Here is an 18,216-nt window from a genome sequence, read left to right as displayed (position 1 = left end):
AGTATTCGCTCCGTGAGATTAGTATGGGTATGGGTATGGTACGGGTATGTACATGGCGAGGCCTGGTTATTACAAGGCGAGAAGAAGGCCAGCGCCCGCCAGTCCCGACAGCAGGTTGATCGGGTTGCTGGTCGGCAGGGCCGCAAAGCCCTTGGACGAGGTGCTTGTAGCCTCGGCCGAATCGCCGCTCGTCCCGGTGCTGGTCGAGCTGCTGGTAGAGTGGGTAGCTGTCAGAGTGACAGTCGAGGCACCCGCAAGACTAGGCTCAGCATTCCCAGTCGCGACCACGCCGTTGCCCGTGGCGGAAGACACGGCCGACGGCACCAGAGTTGCACCGGGCACCGCAGAAGTCCCCGTGCCAATCTCCAGGATGTGGTCGTCGCCAGGGTTGAAGTTGGTGTTGGCGACGGAGATCTCGTTGTTGGCCAGGTCGTACACAACGTAGGCGCTGCGAAGGAAGGTGTCACCTAGCAGATTGATCCCCGGCTTGCTAGGCACGATGCCGAAAACGCAGGTTCCCTTGGGGAAGTCGGCCTCTGTGTAGGGGAGGATGAGCTGATCCATACCGACGGTGATCTTCGCTCCAGAGAAGCTGTATGTCACGTTGTATTCCGAGTTTGCTTCGCAGTCGATGTAGGCCATATCATATTTCTCAACATAGGTGGCGTTCAGTGCTTTGTAGATCTTGTCAACGAGGTCGGACGGCAGCGCGGTCAACGTAGTGCCGCTGTCGAGAGACACCGAGAGGGGAAGGCTGTCGGTGTAGCTGGTCGAGTCGGAGTCGGTCTCCACGCCGACCTCGGTGAGGGCAAGCGCAAGGGAGTAATACTTGTCCTCGACGGGCACAATGGGCAAGGTCTGGAGCTCGCCTTTGTACTTGGCCGTGTTCACACCTCCAAAAAGAATTGAGCCGGTAGTGGACTCCAGTCCATCCAGCCAGAGACTGTAGGCAGCAGACTTGATGGCCCCGCTGTCGACCAGGGCTTGGGGGAGATTGGCATAGACTTTGTCGTCGTATTCGGCTTGGTAGGTGGAGATTTGGTAACCAACGCCCACGATACCATCTAGACAAACATCAATGTTAACTGGGACCACTTAATATACACAGTCAGTTACCCACGTGCTACAGTTGTCGAATCAGCAAGGCCAAACTGCATATCATCGATCGTCGTATTGCCAACGGTGACCTTGTCAGTCACATAAGGACCGTAGAGGTTCGAACCGTCCGCATACGTGTCGTTGAGATGGGTGCCAACAATCTTGAGGGTGGATGAATCGCTGGGAGTGAACACGCCATAAGGACTGCACGGATCATCGTCGGCCGAGCAGTAGGTTGAGTTGGCTAGGTTCACCCAGAGATCACTGCTGCCAGTATCCAACGTCAACATCACCTGCTGCCCTGGCGTCCCCAACGTCAGGTTTAGCGAGTAATACGAGTCCTCCTAGCCTATTGTTAGCGCTATACATAGATAGGACTGTCGAGCGGTGTAGAGTTACTATATTCTGGATAGACACGCCGACCGTAGAGTCTCGCTTCTGTAGGGAACGAGCAGCTTGTCGGCGCTGAATAGGAATATTGACGACGGCTGGAACATCGCGCTTGTGGAGAGAGAGGGCATCGACGCAGGCTAAATGAATACCCGCCACGACGGGAAAGAGAGATGCACCTCTCATTTTGACCAGGGTACTGCTTTCGCTCTTGGGAGAAACCTTCGTAATCCGCAGGGCACCGGAAAATTAGCTATCAGGGTAAGCACACGAGTGCTCATCTGAACATGTCACTGGGGCCGGCCGCAACCGGGGCAGGCAGCTTTTATATTCTGCATCCCCTCCTGATGTCGGCTCGGGCTAAGCCAATAGCGCGCATATGGCGCTGACTCCTGTGGTGACCATGACCAGTCATTGTGGGCGAAGCAACTCAGCCCCAGAAAGGACCAGAGCTAAGCACAGGAACCAACATGGGACGACTTAGACGAACGCTGGACCCCGAGGGTCTCGCTCTTTGCCAGGACCTAGCACGCCTAGTTCCGCCTAGTTCCGACCGATACGCCTAATACGGCCACGCAGCCGGGGATTCGGGGCTTTAATCCTCTTCGGCCCTCGTTCCTGATTTGAGCGATTTCATCAGTCCCCATAGTAATCTTATATTCCAACGGCCATAAGCTTCCATTGGACTGCCTGGCGACGGATTCTGCGGCCAGTGGCTTGGCAGCGGGCCCTCGTCGACCATCCGTCTTTTGAGTTGGCCTAAGTGCGCTAGCGCCTTGTTCTCTCACCACACTGGCTCATGCTGACTGCAGTAGTGTGGATTCTCGCCAGGCTGCAATTTCATCATTGCTCCTTCGCCTTCCATCGGTTAGAAAATACGCGGTCCAGCTGATCCAGGGATTCCAGGTCGCTCGGGTGTCTGTGCGGGCAGGAAATTCCCAAGCAATCCCGTGTATTTTTCATGGCCAAGTGCAATGTATAAGAGCAGCTTAGGGGAAGCAAATCAACACGAGCATTTTCGCACGCGATTTGCTCCTTGTGGTGGCGTGCAACGTCCACTACCACATTGGTAATCATTTCCAGCGCCGATTGGGAGTAGTGCAAGCATCGCATGTCGACTGTGTCAGGGGAGTAATCTAGAATTTCCTGGTGTATTAGGGAAAGTGCCCTATCCCGGAGTCAGTAAGATGCATCGGAGTCTCGCAGTTATGTCCTTGCGTTTCGTATTAAACCGCGGTAAAGGGTATGCCGGCGTACCTCACAGCAGGAGCAATAGGGCCGCAGTCATGACCTATTTTGGCAGTGGTTGTGCTCATGAGCATTGAGAGGAAGTCCTGGAGGTGCCGGTCCAGTCTTCGAAGCTCTAGCATCTTGCATTTATCGGTCAGGGGTAGTCGTCTCGCGGCCAACACCTGATCTAGCAGGAACACCGCCTGTGCCTGACGCCCAAAGCTACTTATCTGTGCAATCTGGTCTGCATCGGGACTGTCCATGCCGTCGCAGTCAAGGTCTGTTGGTAGTGGGAACTCTGGAGGTGGGTACTCCGTAATGGGCGTTTGCTCTTTATCTTTGATTTCGCATATAATGAGCCTGTATTGATCAGCGTTCTGTCGATAATGACCCACTCTGCCTACCAGCCTACCGTTCTAAAATGATCCCACCCCACCACAAATTACATCGTCGACGCTCCTCTATCCTGACACGGTCACCCACTGAAAATGGCTGCTCAAAGTCGGTATTATGTAGGCCAATACCAAATGCAATCCTACTGGATGTCCCCATGGTTATATGTGCTGCCTCTGGCCGGCCATTGGCATATTCATACGCCGCAATCAGCAAACTGGCTTGAAGCAGGCGGTCGGGCGCACACATCATAGCTTGTGTTTCTGCGAAGAGCACCTTCACGGTTCCGTATAGACCCTGTGGGGTTATTGGTGTTTCACGATTGGGCTGCAGCGTTATGAGGCACATAGCTAGTGTAAGAATGGAGAAGTCCGCCGCTGGGGGGCAGGACATCCAATTATAAGCAGTAACCTCTTCCTCGTATACCTGGTATGATATGAGTGGAAGCCATTTGTGAAAGTTGTTGAAGTAGCAACGACCGATCTCCTGCAACGATAGGCTTGCAAATTGTATGATGCGCTGAACTTGGTACCAGATCCTATGTGATGTTGACATGCTTCCCGACGGGCCCAAGAGTGAGACCATCTGCATAAGCATGGCAGCCACTGCATCGGACTCGCCCTTGGGCTGGGGGAAGTCTTCGTACCGGCAAAGGAGGTTTCTTTTGCCGCAGTACCCACATATTGGTAAGGTCTTGTCGCATCGCTTTTTCCGGAGCTTACAGGTAGAGCAGACCTGTACTGCTCGATATGGCATTGAGACCTTGGTGGTTCCCTCCTCGGCCTCGGTCATCTTGTTGTTCGGGAGTCAATCCATTCAATGCGGTCGGTCGGTTGTCGGGGTCTCGGGCGAGAGAAATTCTAATAGACGAAGCTTAGGCAGCAAACCAACACAAGTACCAAGCGAGCTTCTGGGTCCAGCGGCCGCCACTAGCGCTTTCTAACAGTCCTCGTCATGGACGCATCTATAGATCGTGAGGTGGAGGGGAAGCGAGATGGTAATCAAAAGATCAGCTGGCCGTCACCTGCTTCGTGGGGCCGGCGGCCGCCACTAGTCCCTTTCGAGCCAAGCAAGGGACCTTGTGGCCGTGGGAATGCAAACAACTCCAGCTCACCAGTGCTACACTGCAGCAATTATCCATGTTTCTATCATTGCAAGCCTGCTTAGCACTCTGTTGGCACCACCATATAATGTCGCTCCTCACCCTCTTCATTCACTGTCTTACAATGTATCGATACTATTATCTTTTCTTTCATAAATCCAACTCTGACCTCACGGCAAAACATATATTCACACAATGACGTTTTTTCACCGGACAGCCAACTCTACAAACGAGCCAGAGACCCATGTCACCATGTCCAACAAACAACTTGCGCCCCATACGAAGTACAATCTAGAGCCCTCCCCAACCCTCAAAGAAAAAGTCCATAATACAAAAACACCAGATCCTGCCTACATGGTCAAGTTTGAAGAAGGCGATCCCGAGGACCCGCGAAATTTCCGCAGCAAGCGCAAGGCGTTTCTCACATTCCAGATGAGCATGCTTGCTCTCGTGGGGGCACTCGGGTCATCTATCCTATCCCCAGGACAGTCGGCCATTGCAGAGTATACGAATATAAGTCAAGAGGTGACAGTGCTGGCGACTTCGTTGTATGTCCTCGGTTCGTCCACTCACATCCCAACTCCAGGAAATTCTACTGACTTATAAAGGCTGGGCAGTAGGTCCTGTGTTATGGGGTCCAATAAGCGAGGTATACGGTCGACGCTGGGGAATGCTACCAGCAGTATTCTGCCTAGGATTATTTAGTATCGGAACTGCGACAAGCAAGAACGCTGCCAGCATTTTCATTACCAGATTCATTGGGGGTATTTTTGGGTCTGCCCCGATAAGCAACGTTGGCGCTGCTCTTAGCGATCTCTATACTCCGAAGGATAGAGGGACGGCCATGACGGTTTTGGCCATGTGCATCTCGGGAGGGCCAACTGTTGGTCCGATCATCGGCTCGGCGTTGGTGACGAATTCGAAGCTTGGCTGGCGCTGTTAGTCAACCTTACTATTGGTTAGGTGTGTACGCTAAATCTCGCAGGGACCATGTATATTGAAGCTATCTGCGCGTTCGCTCTATGCGCTTTTGCTACTCTGATGCTTCGGGAGACCCATACGCCGGTCCTGTTGAAAAAGAAGGCGGAGAAGATGCGCCGCACAACTGGAAATGGGAGATACTGGCACCCACATGCGAATGAGACTATTAACCTGGATAACGCCGTTAGAAAACATTTTGGTCGTCCGCTATGTCCCCGAGCGCTTTCGACTCCTTGAACTTGTGATTGATTCCCTACTAGCATGCTGGTCACCGAGAGCATTATGGCCTCAATCGCCCTGTACGCATCATTTACGTACAGTTTGATCTATCTTTGTTTACAGTTATACCCTATTGTCTTTGAAGAGGAACGAGGATACAGTCCCATCATCTCCTGTTTGCCATTCCTCGGGATTTTAGTTGGGATAATGTCCGCCTTGGCAATCAATTTCGCAAACCAGGCCTGGTACGCGAGAGAGATGAGGGCAAACGGTGGGAAGGCTGTCCCTGAAGCACGACTCCCTCCAATGTTGATAGGTGGTGTCCTTCTCCCCACGGGCCTCTTTTGGCTCGGTTGGACAGCAGCACCAAAATATTCCTGGGCATTGCCCACAGTCGCGGTGGTAAGACCCACTCCCCCAAAACACAAACCACAACCCCAAATTTCCCAACACATTCTAGGTTTCGTCGGAGCCGGGTTCAACATCATCATCCAGCAATGCCTCAATTACCTCGTCGACGCATATGGACCATACGCAGCGAGTGCGATTTCCGCCAACACAATCTTGCGATCTCTGCTAGCAGCAGGACTTCCATTAGCTGCGAAGCCAATGCTTCACAACCTTGGTGTGGGGCCTGCCGCCAGTCTTCTGGGAGGCATTGCTTGCCTAGCCCTACCGATACCCCTTCTTTTCATGAAGTATGGGCCTGCACTTCGGAGGAAATCAAAACTTGCACAAACAAGCTCTGAGTAATTCCCTATAGGATTGTATACCGGAGAGACTTAGCTGTTGCTATACAAACCCCCTACCGCGCAGAAATTCTACTTGAAATGGCATGGCATGCACCTTTACCAATATACATGCCAGCGACCTTAGCACATAAGATCTCATACTAAGAAAGCATATCCCCTTCCTCAATATAGCGAACCAATCTGTCCACAACCCTATTTATAGATGGACGGAGTGTATCCACACGTCCGACATTGTATTTATATTTCCCTTTCGTGCTACTTCATAAAAGTTTTTTTGAGATAGTCTAGAGATGGAAGACTATTCTTTACATTAGCCGAGCCTGAGCTATTCCACGCAGCTTTGGGTCATACCTCTCAAGTCCAGGAATGGAATAGTGTAGACAAGAGTAGATAACTGACAATAATAAGAGGGGGTTTGAGAAGAAAGTGATGATCGGGCTGGAAGGATTGAATGACTGACGACAAGAGCCACAGGGCTACTGCCCTTAAAGACCACAGTAGTTCCATCTGTTGTCATCCTCGTTGCGGATGGGACCGCGAAGGACACCATCAGTACGGGCCTCCATCTCTGCCTTCCCAAATTGGGCTTTGAACATCTGATGTTCAGGACACCATAAGCATCTCATTCAAGGGATGAAATGGCATGGGGCGTCAAGGAAAAGAGCCAAGGCATCAACGACAAAGGTCCCATTCATCGTGCGCATTCGTGGTACCCATTGTTGGTTGCCAACTGAAGTCGTTCATCTTGTTGTAGCAATTGCCGGGCTGAGGTGAGATGGCACACCGTTGCCTTGATTTGGCGCAGCCTTCTCGGCATCTTTCATCCAGTTTTCCATGTCGTCATATGGGGAAATGTAAATGTGGTCCGACCCCGGTGCCGGTAATCTGGGGTAATCTGGTATCTTCTTGGGTGGTGGAACTCTCCCAGCAGCGGACAATCGGCTAGCAGTATGAGGGTTGTCTCATGGCGTCGTATATAGTCGATATAGGTTCCGAAAGGTGGTAATTCGTTCAAGAAGTCAGATACCCTAGGCTTTTCTGCTCCCTTCTCGGCGTCTTCGTGTCGTACTTCTTTCTTCTCGGGTAAAATGACCCTGAACGCGAGGAATGGTGCTTCCTCTACTTCGAAACCAGTCGCAAGGTTCGCCATGTTGTGAACAGATATATCTTCCATATTCAATTGTTAAGCCTCTTCCCTCCACTCGGCCCCTGCCTTCGGGATTTCTATACTCGCCATCGTGGACAAAAGGAACAAGTATCCTATATCGAATTGGGTCTGTGAAAATGCCGCAACTCTAACGTGGATGACGGTGAATTGCTCGGATGGGGTAGGGGTCTGATCTATAGAGAAGGAGTAGTATGTAGTTGCGAGAATCTACATTCTATGCTCTGATTACCTACGAGGGAGGCTTGTTGGCCTTGGAATTGCAATTAGAGAAGAAATCTAAAGTGGAATGAATGGTGGGGGTGGTGGGTTAGATCATCATGTCATTTGCTGGAGCCGTAAGGTAGCAAATGTCGTCGGGTTTACAGCTGGTATACGCAGGATGGCTACTAAATTCAACCATCTTTAAGAATATGTATTAGGCGTTTTTCTAAGATTGATTAGACAAATTGTAATATGACCTACAGGTTGGTGCCTCAGTCAAAAATAGCATTTCGTTGACACTGCCAAGCTCTCCGATGTCATCATCATGGCGCCGTGCTCTACTCTACGTAAGCATGATTGTTATTACTGGAAGTTTTCGCCTGTATCGAGGCTTCCTTCCTATCTTCTACCGTCTCATTCTCTGCACCACTATACACCATCCACAAAAGCCACAGAAACACCCCATTTTCACACCCCATTACCGCAGGTATGGTTAATCAAGACATGAAGATATCCATCTTCCGCAAATGTCGTGATCTTCTCCTAGCTGTCAACAGCATCAAAACTCCTCTTCTTGAAATTGATGAACTCCACAAGATCGGTATTCAGGCTATCAAAACCGAGATGAACTCGAACGAGCAACTCAACTTTCAACCCTGCTTCTTCCAGCCCCTCGATAGCTCAGCCCTCTCCAAATACCCTCTGCTCCCCGGGTGCAGGACATATGATATCGACGAGGGACTCACTTACGAATCTTGCCTCGGTGCAGTCCTCGAAGAGAATCCCAACGAGAAACACCCGGAGGAAAAAGCCCTGAAAGCGCTGGACAAAGCTCATGAATCAATCCGGGAGTGGGGACCCTGGCTTGGTTGCGACCTACGAAGACTAGATGACCATATTACTTCGCACCTGGAATGCCATCGGGCTGGTATTCCCGAGGGCAAGGCCCTCGAGGATCTTACACCACTAAGACCGATAGGTACATACTGTGGCCGTCCTCCCAACGCCTTGTTCTTGTTGGAGAATGATGTTCCAGGCATAATAAACTGGCAGATCGTGAGAAATCTCGCGCATCGTTCCGCTGAGTTCCCACATACTATAGGCTTCTTCTGGAATGAGATCGATGCAAACGACCAAACTCTCACTCTTGGTGAACTGAGGGGCATTTTGAGATGGACGGTCAGCATGTATTACCGACCTGGATTTGGGCGTCACCTTTCCTATCCGGTGAGTTTTGCTTCCTCGTCCGATTTTCTCCTCTTTCTGTGTTGCTGCAGTCCATGCTAATGGTCTTTGTAGCTGTTATCGATATGGTATATGGGCCCCAAACATGGAAGGATTATTCAGTCTCACCATGATGGACAAAAGATGATCCTGCAATACTCTTCTCTTATGAGCTTTGAGGATATTGATAAGGCCCCTACGTCACTATTTGTCCGATACGGGGCTAGTTCGCCTGTTGGTACTTCTGTAGTACCCACTGTATGAGGTGTTTCTGGCCAACCGTACGAATACACGGTATCTGCGTGGGAATTGAGAGAATTGCTTTCCAAAACTCAGGGCATGTTGTATACTTGCTCCACAGTATGACCGATGTAAGAGGAGGTTTCTATTATTGTTTGAGCCCTGTTTAATATGATACAGTGGGAAAAGGTCTCGGACGTCATGTTTTGACTACATGATGTTTTCACTTTTCATCAGTTTCTGGTTGGGTTTCTCCAACCTATTGTTCTGTGGTTTTATCCTCTCTCTCTCAATATCATCAATGTTCCTCAGGATATGGCCCGCGTACCAGGAATCAGAGCTGTCATCGCCGAGCTCCATACTTGGGTACTCTAGAATGACGACACGATCACACAGCACAGACGTTGTAACCACCTACTACGAAATCGCTTGCATCATTCAACCATTTCATTTCACATTCTTCGATCCACCCCATTATGCAGCATTGACGTGTCAAACAGACTACACCTTCCACAGAGAATCATGACCTGGCTAAGACATCAAATTAGAACCACCGATTCATTTCTATCAGCAATGACAAGAACCCGTCTAATCGAACCTGTTCCTCTTAACGATCTTTCCCCCTACTAATCGACCTGAATCTTCCTTCTTTTCTCCTCTCTCTCCTCCGTCACAACAACCTCTTCTTCTTCCCTCTCCCTTTTAGCATCCCTTCTTCCTCCTCTCCTCACCCTTTCCCATTTCCCAACACCCAAGCAACCACCACCACCACCAACATCGCTACTAGAGACCCAAGCCGACGCCGAAGCCGACACAGACTCCGACGCAAATGCCTCCGCATCGACCCTAAACGCCTCAGCTTGATACGCAAACTCCACAGCACCTTGTCTCCAATCCTCCGTAGCGGAAGCAACAACCGGTCCAGCTCTCTCAAAGTCCATTGCAGCAGAAACAAAATCTAACCCCGCACGCTCGAACCTCTCAGCAGCAGATATAAAGTCCAAACCCGCACGCTCAAAGTCCATAGCAGCTGGAACGAAACCAGAACTAGTATTCACGTCGAAGGATTGGGAAGATACAGTCATGTTGTAAGAGAACTGGGTGTTGAATCCGGAGGTTATTGTCCTGGATGGGTGCGAAGTGGAGAAGGAGGAGGAGGACGAGGAGAAAATCTGGATGTTGGTGGTGATGGAGGTTTGGGACTGTTCGTAGTGGGTTATTGTAGCTGGTGCATGAGTCTCATGACAGGAGGTATAGAGAGGAGAGTAGGAGGAGGGATTCAGCGTTCGTCTATTTATAGGGGCTGGTGGTAAGTATCTGATGTTGACGTTGTGGGTGACGAGAGGGATACGGTACTCACTTCCGTTTTTCAGAGGGCATTGTGACGGAGATAGACAGAAGATGGTAGCCAAGGAGAGAATGATGACGGAGATTGAGGTTCATGTACGTAGTGTTGATGATGGATGACGGGGGGAAAGGATGAGATGGTATGATGGAATCTTCCGGCGTGTCATTAACTTTGGGGAAGTATAATAGTGAATTGGTGCTAGGTAACACACCTAGTGATGATGATACTGTAAAGAAACCAATGACTGGGCTGTACATTATTACCGCTGAAGAGAATTCCCCCGGGATTCAATTAATTATGTAGTGATTTGGTGTGATTGCTAGAACGAAAGCTACTTAATATGAAAGTGTTCTATATATGGAGTGAGGTCTATTCCGCAGCGATTTATTTGAGGCCTCAGGCTCGGTACCAGACCTCGAGGCCCCTCGCTTTTTCGGACTAGCAGACCGGGCACCTTTCTCATCCATCCGAATTGGCTTGTCAAGGGACGATCCGTGGCTTGTCCAGAATGCCAAGTCAGCCACCGACTCGACAAGCGAATGGCAGTGGTCATAGAATTGGAACGACACGTCGTTCGCTCAGATTTGGGAGCGTCGTTGGAAGCTGTCGCCTGCTTGTGGAACTGTCACACGAGGCTACGCGCGATAGGTATGACAGAACATGGTGACTCAGCCACTACCCCATTGCATCGAGCTGACTGCTGGCTGGTTCAGGCTCTTGCAATACCGATCGGCAAGCTCCTCGCATACCCCCCAAATGCGTCTTCGGTTGGCGACACCAATCAACTTCAGATCGTCCATCCCATACCGCGGAGCCGTCATCTTGTCAAGCCACATGTACATCTTCTTATAATTCAGATCCTTTGCGAGCTTCTGGTTCTTTGCTGCCTGGAGTTCCCAGAACCATGGCATATCCCGCTGCATGAATTGTTTCCAGAACAGGTTATCCTGGGTGACAAGGTTGATGTTGAGTGACGCCTGCGCCAGCGCTTTCAATGAATCACCTGGCAAAAGCATGCAGATCTGGAAGACGATCTCGAGAGGCAGCTTGCCGAACGGACTGGTAGGCTCTCGTCCGCGAAGATCCAGCTCTGTGGACGGAGTCTTCAACGCAGCATTCGTTTCGGCGTTGGTCTGGACATACTCGGCGACTTGGGGGGTGTCTGTTGGGTGCGTGGCGCAGTACTGCTCAGTTGTTAATACGGTCCGAGCCAGCTGAGGATGGTTTGCTAACCTCTGCGCCCGGGACGCATTCCCAGTAACGGCCCTGCGCGCGCTCAATGTCATCCCCGTAGGTCAACTGCAACGCAGAGCCGGACATGTTGCACAATGGGGTCATCACATTGTACAAGATGTCCAAATTGACATTCTTGGTATCGCTCGAACCAGTGATTGTGCGAGTCAGGATCTCGAAACAACACCAATGGAACGGTAGGACGGGTCCAGGTGCTTCTTCCGAACCATGGCCATAGCTTTGAACAGTTAGAATGGGTCTCGGATGGCTACAAAGTGGGTATGGCACACCATGAAAAGACTTGCTGAGATCGGGGCCGATCGCCATCTGCCAAGGTCAGTATCCACATTTCAACCATTCTCTGTTCAATAAGTACCAGATCTGGCCTTGACAACGAACTCTCCCTGTTCATGTGTGATTAGCTTCGGTTGCCAGCTCGCAGTCAGACGAAGCCTACAAGATCCGCATAATATCCTTCATCCGAAATGAATGCTCTGAAATATTGTTAGGCTATGCGACCGCAATACTCAGTAGCAGCACCTACTTTGTCGCACCGGACTCGGTATTTTCATTCACGCCCAGACAGTGTGCCTTGTACAGCCAGGAGATGTTATCCCAGCCGACAATCCGGGGATCGTAACTGCGAACTGGATCCTCAGTTTCATCTCCTTCGCGCGACACCTGCCCGATGTCCTTTCCGGCTTGCAAGGCCCGGCATCTCTTTTCGATCCACCGTCTGCGACGCTCGAGGGCCGTCTCCGACGGGGCCTCGATGTGCATGCCACAGAACCCGACACCACAGATTGCACAGTAACAATCGAACGCCATTGTGATAAAGCCGCTGTGGAATTGAGGTCAAAGAAAGAGATGGCTGTCCTGACTCTCATGGGGGTTGCGACATCTTCCCCAGGAAGTGCCAGAATAAATACCGAAAGCAACGGGCGCGAGGGCCCACAGCGGACTTGATGGGGCGGAAACAACCCATTCAGGGGCTTCCATCGCGCCCGTACACTAAGAATGGGAAATCTCTTCGCGGCGATCAGGCGACCTAAAAATATGACACCGACATTTCAGCAACGACCGGGTTCATGGACGCCAGGTCATTGTCTTGCTGAGTTGGCAAGGATGATCTCCTGAGGTCTTTCTCAATTGATAGAGAGGCCTTGGATCTGCCTTGACCTTGGATGGGCGACAGGCGCCGTGCATCCCATCTGCTCCGTAAATGATAGCAAGCCACGCCCCCCGTACCATGTACGACAGACTTTACCGAAAAAAGTTAACCTTAATTACTAGCTAGCCTGAGGTTATTGAAAAGGCGGTGTTCTTGAACGCAGCCAACAGGTGATTTTCTTATCCATGGCCGCATCCGGCTGCAGCGATCTTCCCTGACCTTCGACATGTCCAAAGGCAGTGGCATGACTGCTTTTGATGAACTGGGAGGTAAGGCCACAATCGCATTGTCAGAGCAGAGGTCCCCGGGATACCCCAATCTGGCAAATCCAGGAACACGAGACAGAATTTTCGATGGTCGGGCCGACAATTCTGTTGGTTCAGGAACATGGATGGGGTTTTGGGACCGCCCCGTGACCACCACCTCGCCACCCCGATGGCCCAGCCGGGTCCAGCCAATCCCAACCTCCTCGGCTGCCGGATTCCCGGGCATTTTCCGACAAAGACTTCAGTTCGTACTTCGTACTTCTGTCAAGCTAGTGAAGCAGGAAGCTAGAAGAGATATCTCCGGCCACATGACCTTATCGAATCCAGACAGTAAATGGTGCCACCATGTTCATCCGGTCTTGGATGTTGCAGTTCGAGGAGAGCGGCCTGGTCACATGACCCTTTCGTAAATTCGGCGCCACCGCCAAACTCATACTCCGCCTACCACCTTAAGAACTCTTACTTTATGACTTGCAGAACTCTCACCGCTTTGGCGTGTTTCTGCCCGAGGCCCTAAACTAATGCCTCAGGCTGCGAGACTGTGAGCAGTTCTGTGGTCTTCATCGAGATGTTTCGGCTCTCTTCATGGCGCCTTTAACGATGTTTTTCAAGAGGTCCTTTGGTATGTGAATGACTCTCGACAGGCTATATGATTATCTTCAGGAAGTGGTCAAGGAGGTATTCTTTAGCAGATCAATGAAGTTTTTATGAAGGCTTCCATATATTTTCAAGCCTCGTCACTGGGATTTCGCCTGAGAGGCCTCTCAAACCGGTAGATTCAAATTGGACAGGTTGCACGAGGCGATGCCAGTATGGTATTAATGATAGTGCAGTAGCCACCCAGTGAGGCTGTCACCCAACTCATTCTCATACAACTGAGTGAGGCGAGTGCGCTTGAGCTACGTGTGCCATAAACCACCACCCATATTATCTTAATGAGAGAACAGCGGGATGAAAGTCAGGTCAGGCGATCTCAGGATCATCAACAAGGGACTAATGGGGGGGGGCTTCTATCGCATTCTAGGACTTGAACTGATAATGTGATGTGATTCAAGGCAATACAATTCAAATATACACGACTCCTGATAACAGTGGCCATAGGCTTGATCACCCGTTAGACTAAATGATCCCTTGGTCGGTGTTCAGCTGCCAGTGGCTTAGAAAGCCTACCTGCGTAGTTCGAGGAAATTATCATCAAGGTTTTGTCGTGTCGTCCCCAAGTCTTTCCAGTTCACAAATCTTGACTTCCCGGTCCTCTTCAGTCTCCTTTCTTCCTTGTATAACTCTAGTATCAGCCTTCCCTCCCTTCATTTATCCCCTTCCTTGCACCTCTTGCTTGGGCTGGAAGGAGATCCCCGGATAACATAAAAGCGAAGCCCAGCAACAAATGTGACATGATGATGTGACACGACGAAGCATGGTTGTTATTCCACTGTGGCAGATGTGAATGCAGAGTGAAGACGCAAGTAGTTCGGTTGGATATCCTCGATGACAAATTTTCACCATATGATTAAATAAAACTGCAGTGTTTCTAGCACGACCGTCGTATGATTGTGAGCGCCAGCAGGCAATCTAGCTGGTTGATTCGAGGCATCTAGATTTTGAATCATGTTAACGATGCCTGATCAGGAGATGCTGCAGACACAGGGGCCCGAGAACTTACATCCACGCCTCTGTTTCACCGTGTTAATGTGGCTTTTGTGTTAGACCAGCCCATGAGGTAGTTGACCTGGTCCGGAATATGTCCTTTTGCCCGAGTGGGCTACCATCACTTTGTTGTATGATGTATGGGCCTGGACAGCGGCGGAAAAAGTAGCTGGATGATTCGAGGCATCTAATGTCCACAGCTGTTAACAGGGATTCTTAATCGAGACCTGGTGAAGGAAGAGGATCTGTAGGCTCACATCCAGTGCGCAAAGTCATGGGCTCTTAGGCCTTTGGGGATAAGTAATAATAGCAGAGTTGCTAGTGTTGGAAATGTGAGTTTCCATCCCGTGTTTTTGTTCGTATGATGGAGGATGAAAACAAAGTTAAGAGACAGAAAGATGAGTCATTGACTTGATAGAAGAGAGATAAATGTTGGCACCTATTAGCCTTGGAATTGGTCCACTAGCCAAGAGGTATCTCATTTGTCTAGTTGGAAGATTCCGACGATAAATATGAAGACTTTTGATGGATGATGACAGAACAGGTTGGGGTGAAAGAAAAGGGCGATATGTGTTACTAAGAGAGAGGCGGGGTACATGTGACTGTCAATTCAAGTACCTGGCTCTAGCATATCCCTCCGGTACCTGTACCTGGCGCATCGGATTATTCCGAGCCACCCCTATCATGAATAGAACAATAAGGAGCTGAGGATCACAAACTCTCCCATACCATCCTATTTCGAGCACCCGGGGAAATATGAGGTCCTCTAAGAGGTGCTGTGCTCTAGAAGGATCTCTACGGGAAACATCTACCGCTAGCGATAACCATTGAGTTCCGGGATCTAATACCCGGGATCACTCTTCGACATTGATCTCATCTAGAAGAGTAAGGATGCGGAGGACCTAAGTAAAGCTTCATACCCACTAAAATGCTGCTTTACGCAATAAGAGAACATGTGCTGACCATTTCTTTTTTCGAAGATACATAATGAATTTCCGTCCGGAAAACGAATCCCGGTGCGGGGATCGGGACCCTTTAAGAGGGACCAGCCCTCCGAGGCATTCGAAAGACACAACACTACGCTTGCAATTTACCTCAAACCACATACACACTCCCTCTTTCCTTCACGCACAATGCTTTCGAACAAGCAAGCAATAGGCACCCTCTCCTTGGGACAGCACCCCTCCCATACCCTCGAGCAAAAGATCCGCGTCGCCTCACACCACGGCTTTAGTGCCATCGAACTCGTTTATTCCGACTTGCAGAGATGTTCAGACCGCCTGGGGATATCTATGCTCGAAGCAGCGGAAAGAACAAAGAAACTGTGTGCTGATAACAGCGTTGGAATCCTTTCGTTGGCCCCGTTTGAGAATTTCGAAGGCACCCGCTCGCCATTGAATGAACGGCTGGCCGTCGCTAAACACTGGATAGACATTGCACGGAAGCTTAACGCTTCATACATGCAAGTCCCGGCCCAGTATGGCCAGGATGCTAGCACGGACAAGACCGTTCTAGTCTCTGAACTCCAACAATTGGCGGATTTGGCGAGTGCCGAGGAACCGGTTGTCTCGATCGCATATGAGCCGATGTCTTGGAGTATATACTGTTCGACTTGGGAAACAGCGTTGGATCTTGTGGAGGCTATTGATCGCAAGAACTTAGGCCTGTGTCTTGATACCTTCCATGAAGCCACTAAGCTTTGGGGCAGTCCCTTTGAATCATCGGGGAAGTATCCAACTGGGGATCGGGATTTGAGTGGGTCTCTTCAGCGGTTTCTTACACGATGCCCGCTGGAGAAGATCTCTTACGTCCAGTTGTCGGACGGCGAGCTCTTCGATCCACCATTCTCAACGACCCATCCGTGGTATCTGGAGGGTGAAGCACCGCAGTTCACCTGGTCAAAGCATGCGAGACCCTTCCCGTTCGAGATCGAGCTCGGAGGTTACTTACCTGTGTTGGAAATTGTCAAGGCATGGGTGGTCGAGAAGGGGTACACTGGTTGGATATCCATGGAAGTGTTTGACCGACGAATGCGTAGCGAGGAGTTCAAGCCAGAGGAGGCCGGCAGGAGGGCAAGAGAATCGTGGAGAAAGCTGCAAGAAGGCCTCCGTTCGGGCAGCCCCAAGATCTAACCTTCGCCTAGGCACATTAGTTGCATCTCTGGTTCTTACTAGCAATGAAACAAGTGTGAAACCCTTCCAGCTTCGGAGATAAAGACCCTGGCGTAGACCGGAAGGGGAAATTATGTCCGACAAATACTCCACGTGACTCGCCTCCAGCGATCCCCATCCCAACGGCTCCGACTAACCATCCCATCGTCAACCAACTAATGCGTATCTGACCCGCCTATCATCTCTCCCTCATCCCTTACTGCACCTCTTATCAGATCTAATGGCCCCTGACATCCCCAGACCTCCTACGCTGCGCAGATCATGCCAAGCCTGCGCCCGCGGCAAACGCCGCTGTGACCAGCGCTGGCCACGCTGCACTCGCTGCCAAACGCGGAGAATCGACTGCGAATACGTCAATATTCCTCTCACCGTGGGCTCAGACAGATCCTCCAGTCCAGAGAGAACCACCGCCCCAACGCTCCAACTGACTCGCAAGCGGCCCTCCACACCATCCATTCACCTCCCTCTACCATTAGAAATCACCAAAGGCTACTCCCAAAACATCATCGCCTTCCTGGTCTCAGGGATGCGCTCATACCCATCCTCGTTCGCAAGCAACATGAAAACCCACTTCATCCATCCAGACCTCTGGCCTCATCCTTCCTCCCCACCGTCTCAAATCCGGGACATCCACGCCCTCTGTAAACTACACACCACAACCAACTCCGCCACTCTCCTCCCCCTTATCAAACAGAAGTCCTCTTCTCTCCTTCGCCAGATTAACCACACCACCAGCTTCGAGGAGATGCTTGCAACTGCTCAAGCTCTTCTCCTAGCGCAGTGCATGCTCATCCTCGCAGAGGACGATCCCGCCACTGCCCGGTACTCGGAATCAATTAGCACCATGCTGTTCAACCTCGGGCAGAAGCTCTGGCAGCAGGCTCCTGTACAGTTACCGGGTAGTTTGAGTCCGCGACGAGCGTGGCTGTTTGCCGAGAGTGTTCGCCGGACCATCATTGTGGGGTTTATTCTCCGCAGTGTGTATTCCCTCAAGAAGCGAAATTACTCCGTCCGCACCCCGTTCGTGGACTCCTTGCCGTTTGATGTCCGGACCTCGCTGTGGGATCAGGATACTCAGGGCTGGAACACCGGAGTTGGAGAATCCTTGGATTTCATGGTCTCGTTGCATCAGTACTCGAGTATGATGGAGCAGGGCATGATCCATGGGATTTCAGACTTTGGGGGCTTGATCCTCGCGGCTTGTAAGGGACGGGCGGTAGCTGGGCTACCTTATCCGCCTGCCCGCGGATACAAGGTATACTAGCTTGTGTCTTACCACATCCCTGCCATCAGGAACAAGTAAGACCCCCAAAACAAACCCGTCATTAATCCAGTCCATCCTCAATCTAACCCACACTCTCTAGCTCCTCCTCACCCCCCTC

The 18,216-nt window shown here is 50.8% G+C and overlaps 9 protein-coding genes across 9 annotated transcripts; 5 read left to right on the top strand and 4 right to left on the bottom strand.

Moving 5' to 3' along the window:
- On the bottom strand, positions 1–1,762 carry BO94DRAFT_538521 (pepsin-like aspartic protease). The gene is made up of 3 exons (XM_025612506.1): positions 1,498–1,762; positions 1,121–1,442; positions 1–1,064 (listed from the first exon to the last, which is right to left on the bottom strand). Exons 1-3 carry the CDS (start codon positions 1,672–1,674, stop codon positions 70–72), a joined length of 1,494 nt encoding a protein of 497 aa, XP_025464151.1. The 5' UTR covers positions 1,675–1,762; the 3' UTR covers positions 1–69.
- Positions 1,763–2,331: 569 nt separating this feature from the next.
- BO94DRAFT_589005 (uncharacterized protein) lies at positions 2,332–3,903 on the bottom strand (the record flags this gene model as incomplete). Its single annotated transcript, XM_025615922.1, has 3 exons — positions 2,332–2,656; positions 2,746–3,078; positions 3,131–3,903. The coding sequence occupies 3 exons, from the start codon at positions 3,901–3,903 to the stop codon at positions 2,332–2,334; spliced, it is 1,431 nt and encodes a 476-aa protein (XP_025464150.1).
- A 562-nt stretch (positions 3,904–4,465) lies between these two features.
- On the top strand, positions 4,466–6,166 carry BO94DRAFT_568553 (MFS transporter; the record flags this gene model as incomplete). Its single annotated transcript, XM_025614688.1, has 5 exons — positions 4,466–4,772; positions 4,822–5,151; positions 5,199–5,377; positions 5,471–5,815; positions 5,909–6,166. 5 exons carry the CDS (start codon positions 4,466–4,468, stop codon positions 6,164–6,166), a joined length of 1,419 nt encoding a protein of 472 aa, XP_025464149.1.
- Positions 6,167–8,038: 1,872 nt separating this feature from the next.
- BO94DRAFT_589003 (uncharacterized protein) lies at positions 8,039–9,022 on the top strand (the record flags this gene model as incomplete). The annotated part of the gene is made up of 2 exons (XM_025615921.1): positions 8,039–8,761; positions 8,834–9,022. The coding sequence occupies 2 exons, from the start codon at positions 8,039–8,041 to the stop codon at positions 9,020–9,022; spliced, it is 912 nt and encodes a 303-aa protein (XP_025464148.1).
- Positions 9,023–9,624: 602 nt separating this feature from the next.
- On the bottom strand, positions 9,625–10,401 carry BO94DRAFT_627212 (uncharacterized protein; the record flags this gene model as incomplete). Its single annotated transcript, XM_025617399.1, has 2 exons — positions 10,359–10,401; positions 9,625–10,288 (listed from the first exon to the last, which is right to left on the bottom strand). The coding sequence occupies exons 1-2, from the start codon at positions 10,376–10,378 to the stop codon at positions 9,625–9,627; spliced, it is 684 nt and encodes a 227-aa protein (XP_025464147.1). The 5' UTR covers positions 10,379–10,401.
- Positions 10,402–11,014: 613 nt separating this feature from the next.
- BO94DRAFT_589001 (F-box protein) lies at positions 11,015–12,407 on the bottom strand (the record flags this gene model as incomplete). Its single annotated transcript, XM_025615920.1, has 6 exons — positions 11,015–11,530; positions 11,580–11,817; positions 11,870–11,906; positions 11,956–11,983; positions 12,037–12,073; positions 12,124–12,407. 6 exons carry the CDS (start codon positions 12,405–12,407, stop codon positions 11,015–11,017), a joined length of 1,140 nt encoding a protein of 379 aa, XP_025464146.1.
- Positions 12,408–12,508: 101 nt separating this feature from the next.
- BO94DRAFT_209603 (uncharacterized protein) lies at positions 12,509–13,872 on the top strand. The gene has a single exon (XM_025606147.1). The coding sequence runs from the start codon at positions 12,977–12,979 to the stop codon at positions 13,424–13,426; it is 450 nt and encodes a 149-aa protein (XP_025464145.1). The 5' UTR covers positions 12,509–12,976; the 3' UTR covers positions 13,427–13,872.
- A 1,801-nt stretch (positions 13,873–15,673) lies between these two features.
- On the top strand, positions 15,674–16,795 carry BO94DRAFT_577924 (sugar phosphate isomerase/epimerase family protein; the record flags this gene model as incomplete). Its single annotated transcript, XM_025615194.1, has 1 exon — positions 15,674–16,795. Exon 1 carries the CDS (start codon positions 15,797–15,799, stop codon positions 16,793–16,795), a length of 999 nt encoding a protein of 332 aa, XP_025464144.1. The 5' UTR covers positions 15,674–15,796.
- Positions 16,796–16,816: 21 nt separating this feature from the next.
- Positions 16,817–18,166, top strand: BO94DRAFT_209562 (Zn(II)2Cys6 transcription factor domain-containing protein). The gene has a single exon (XM_025606146.1). It carries the CDS (start codon positions 17,055–17,057, stop codon positions 18,096–18,098), a length of 1,044 nt encoding a protein of 347 aa, XP_025464143.1. The 5' UTR covers positions 16,817–17,054; the 3' UTR covers positions 18,099–18,166.
- Positions 18,167–18,216: the final 50 nt, after the last annotated feature.

This window comes from Aspergillus sclerotioniger (genome assembly GCF_003184525.1).
Source record: "Aspergillus sclerotioniger CBS 115572 chromosome Unknown BO94scaffold_28, whole genome shotgun sequence".
Lineage (NCBI taxonomy): Eukaryota > Fungi > Ascomycota > Eurotiomycetes > Eurotiales > Aspergillaceae > Aspergillus > Aspergillus sclerotioniger.
The sequence above is the reverse complement of the archived record's forward strand: the minus strand, read 5'-3'. Positions and strand labels throughout refer to the sequence as shown.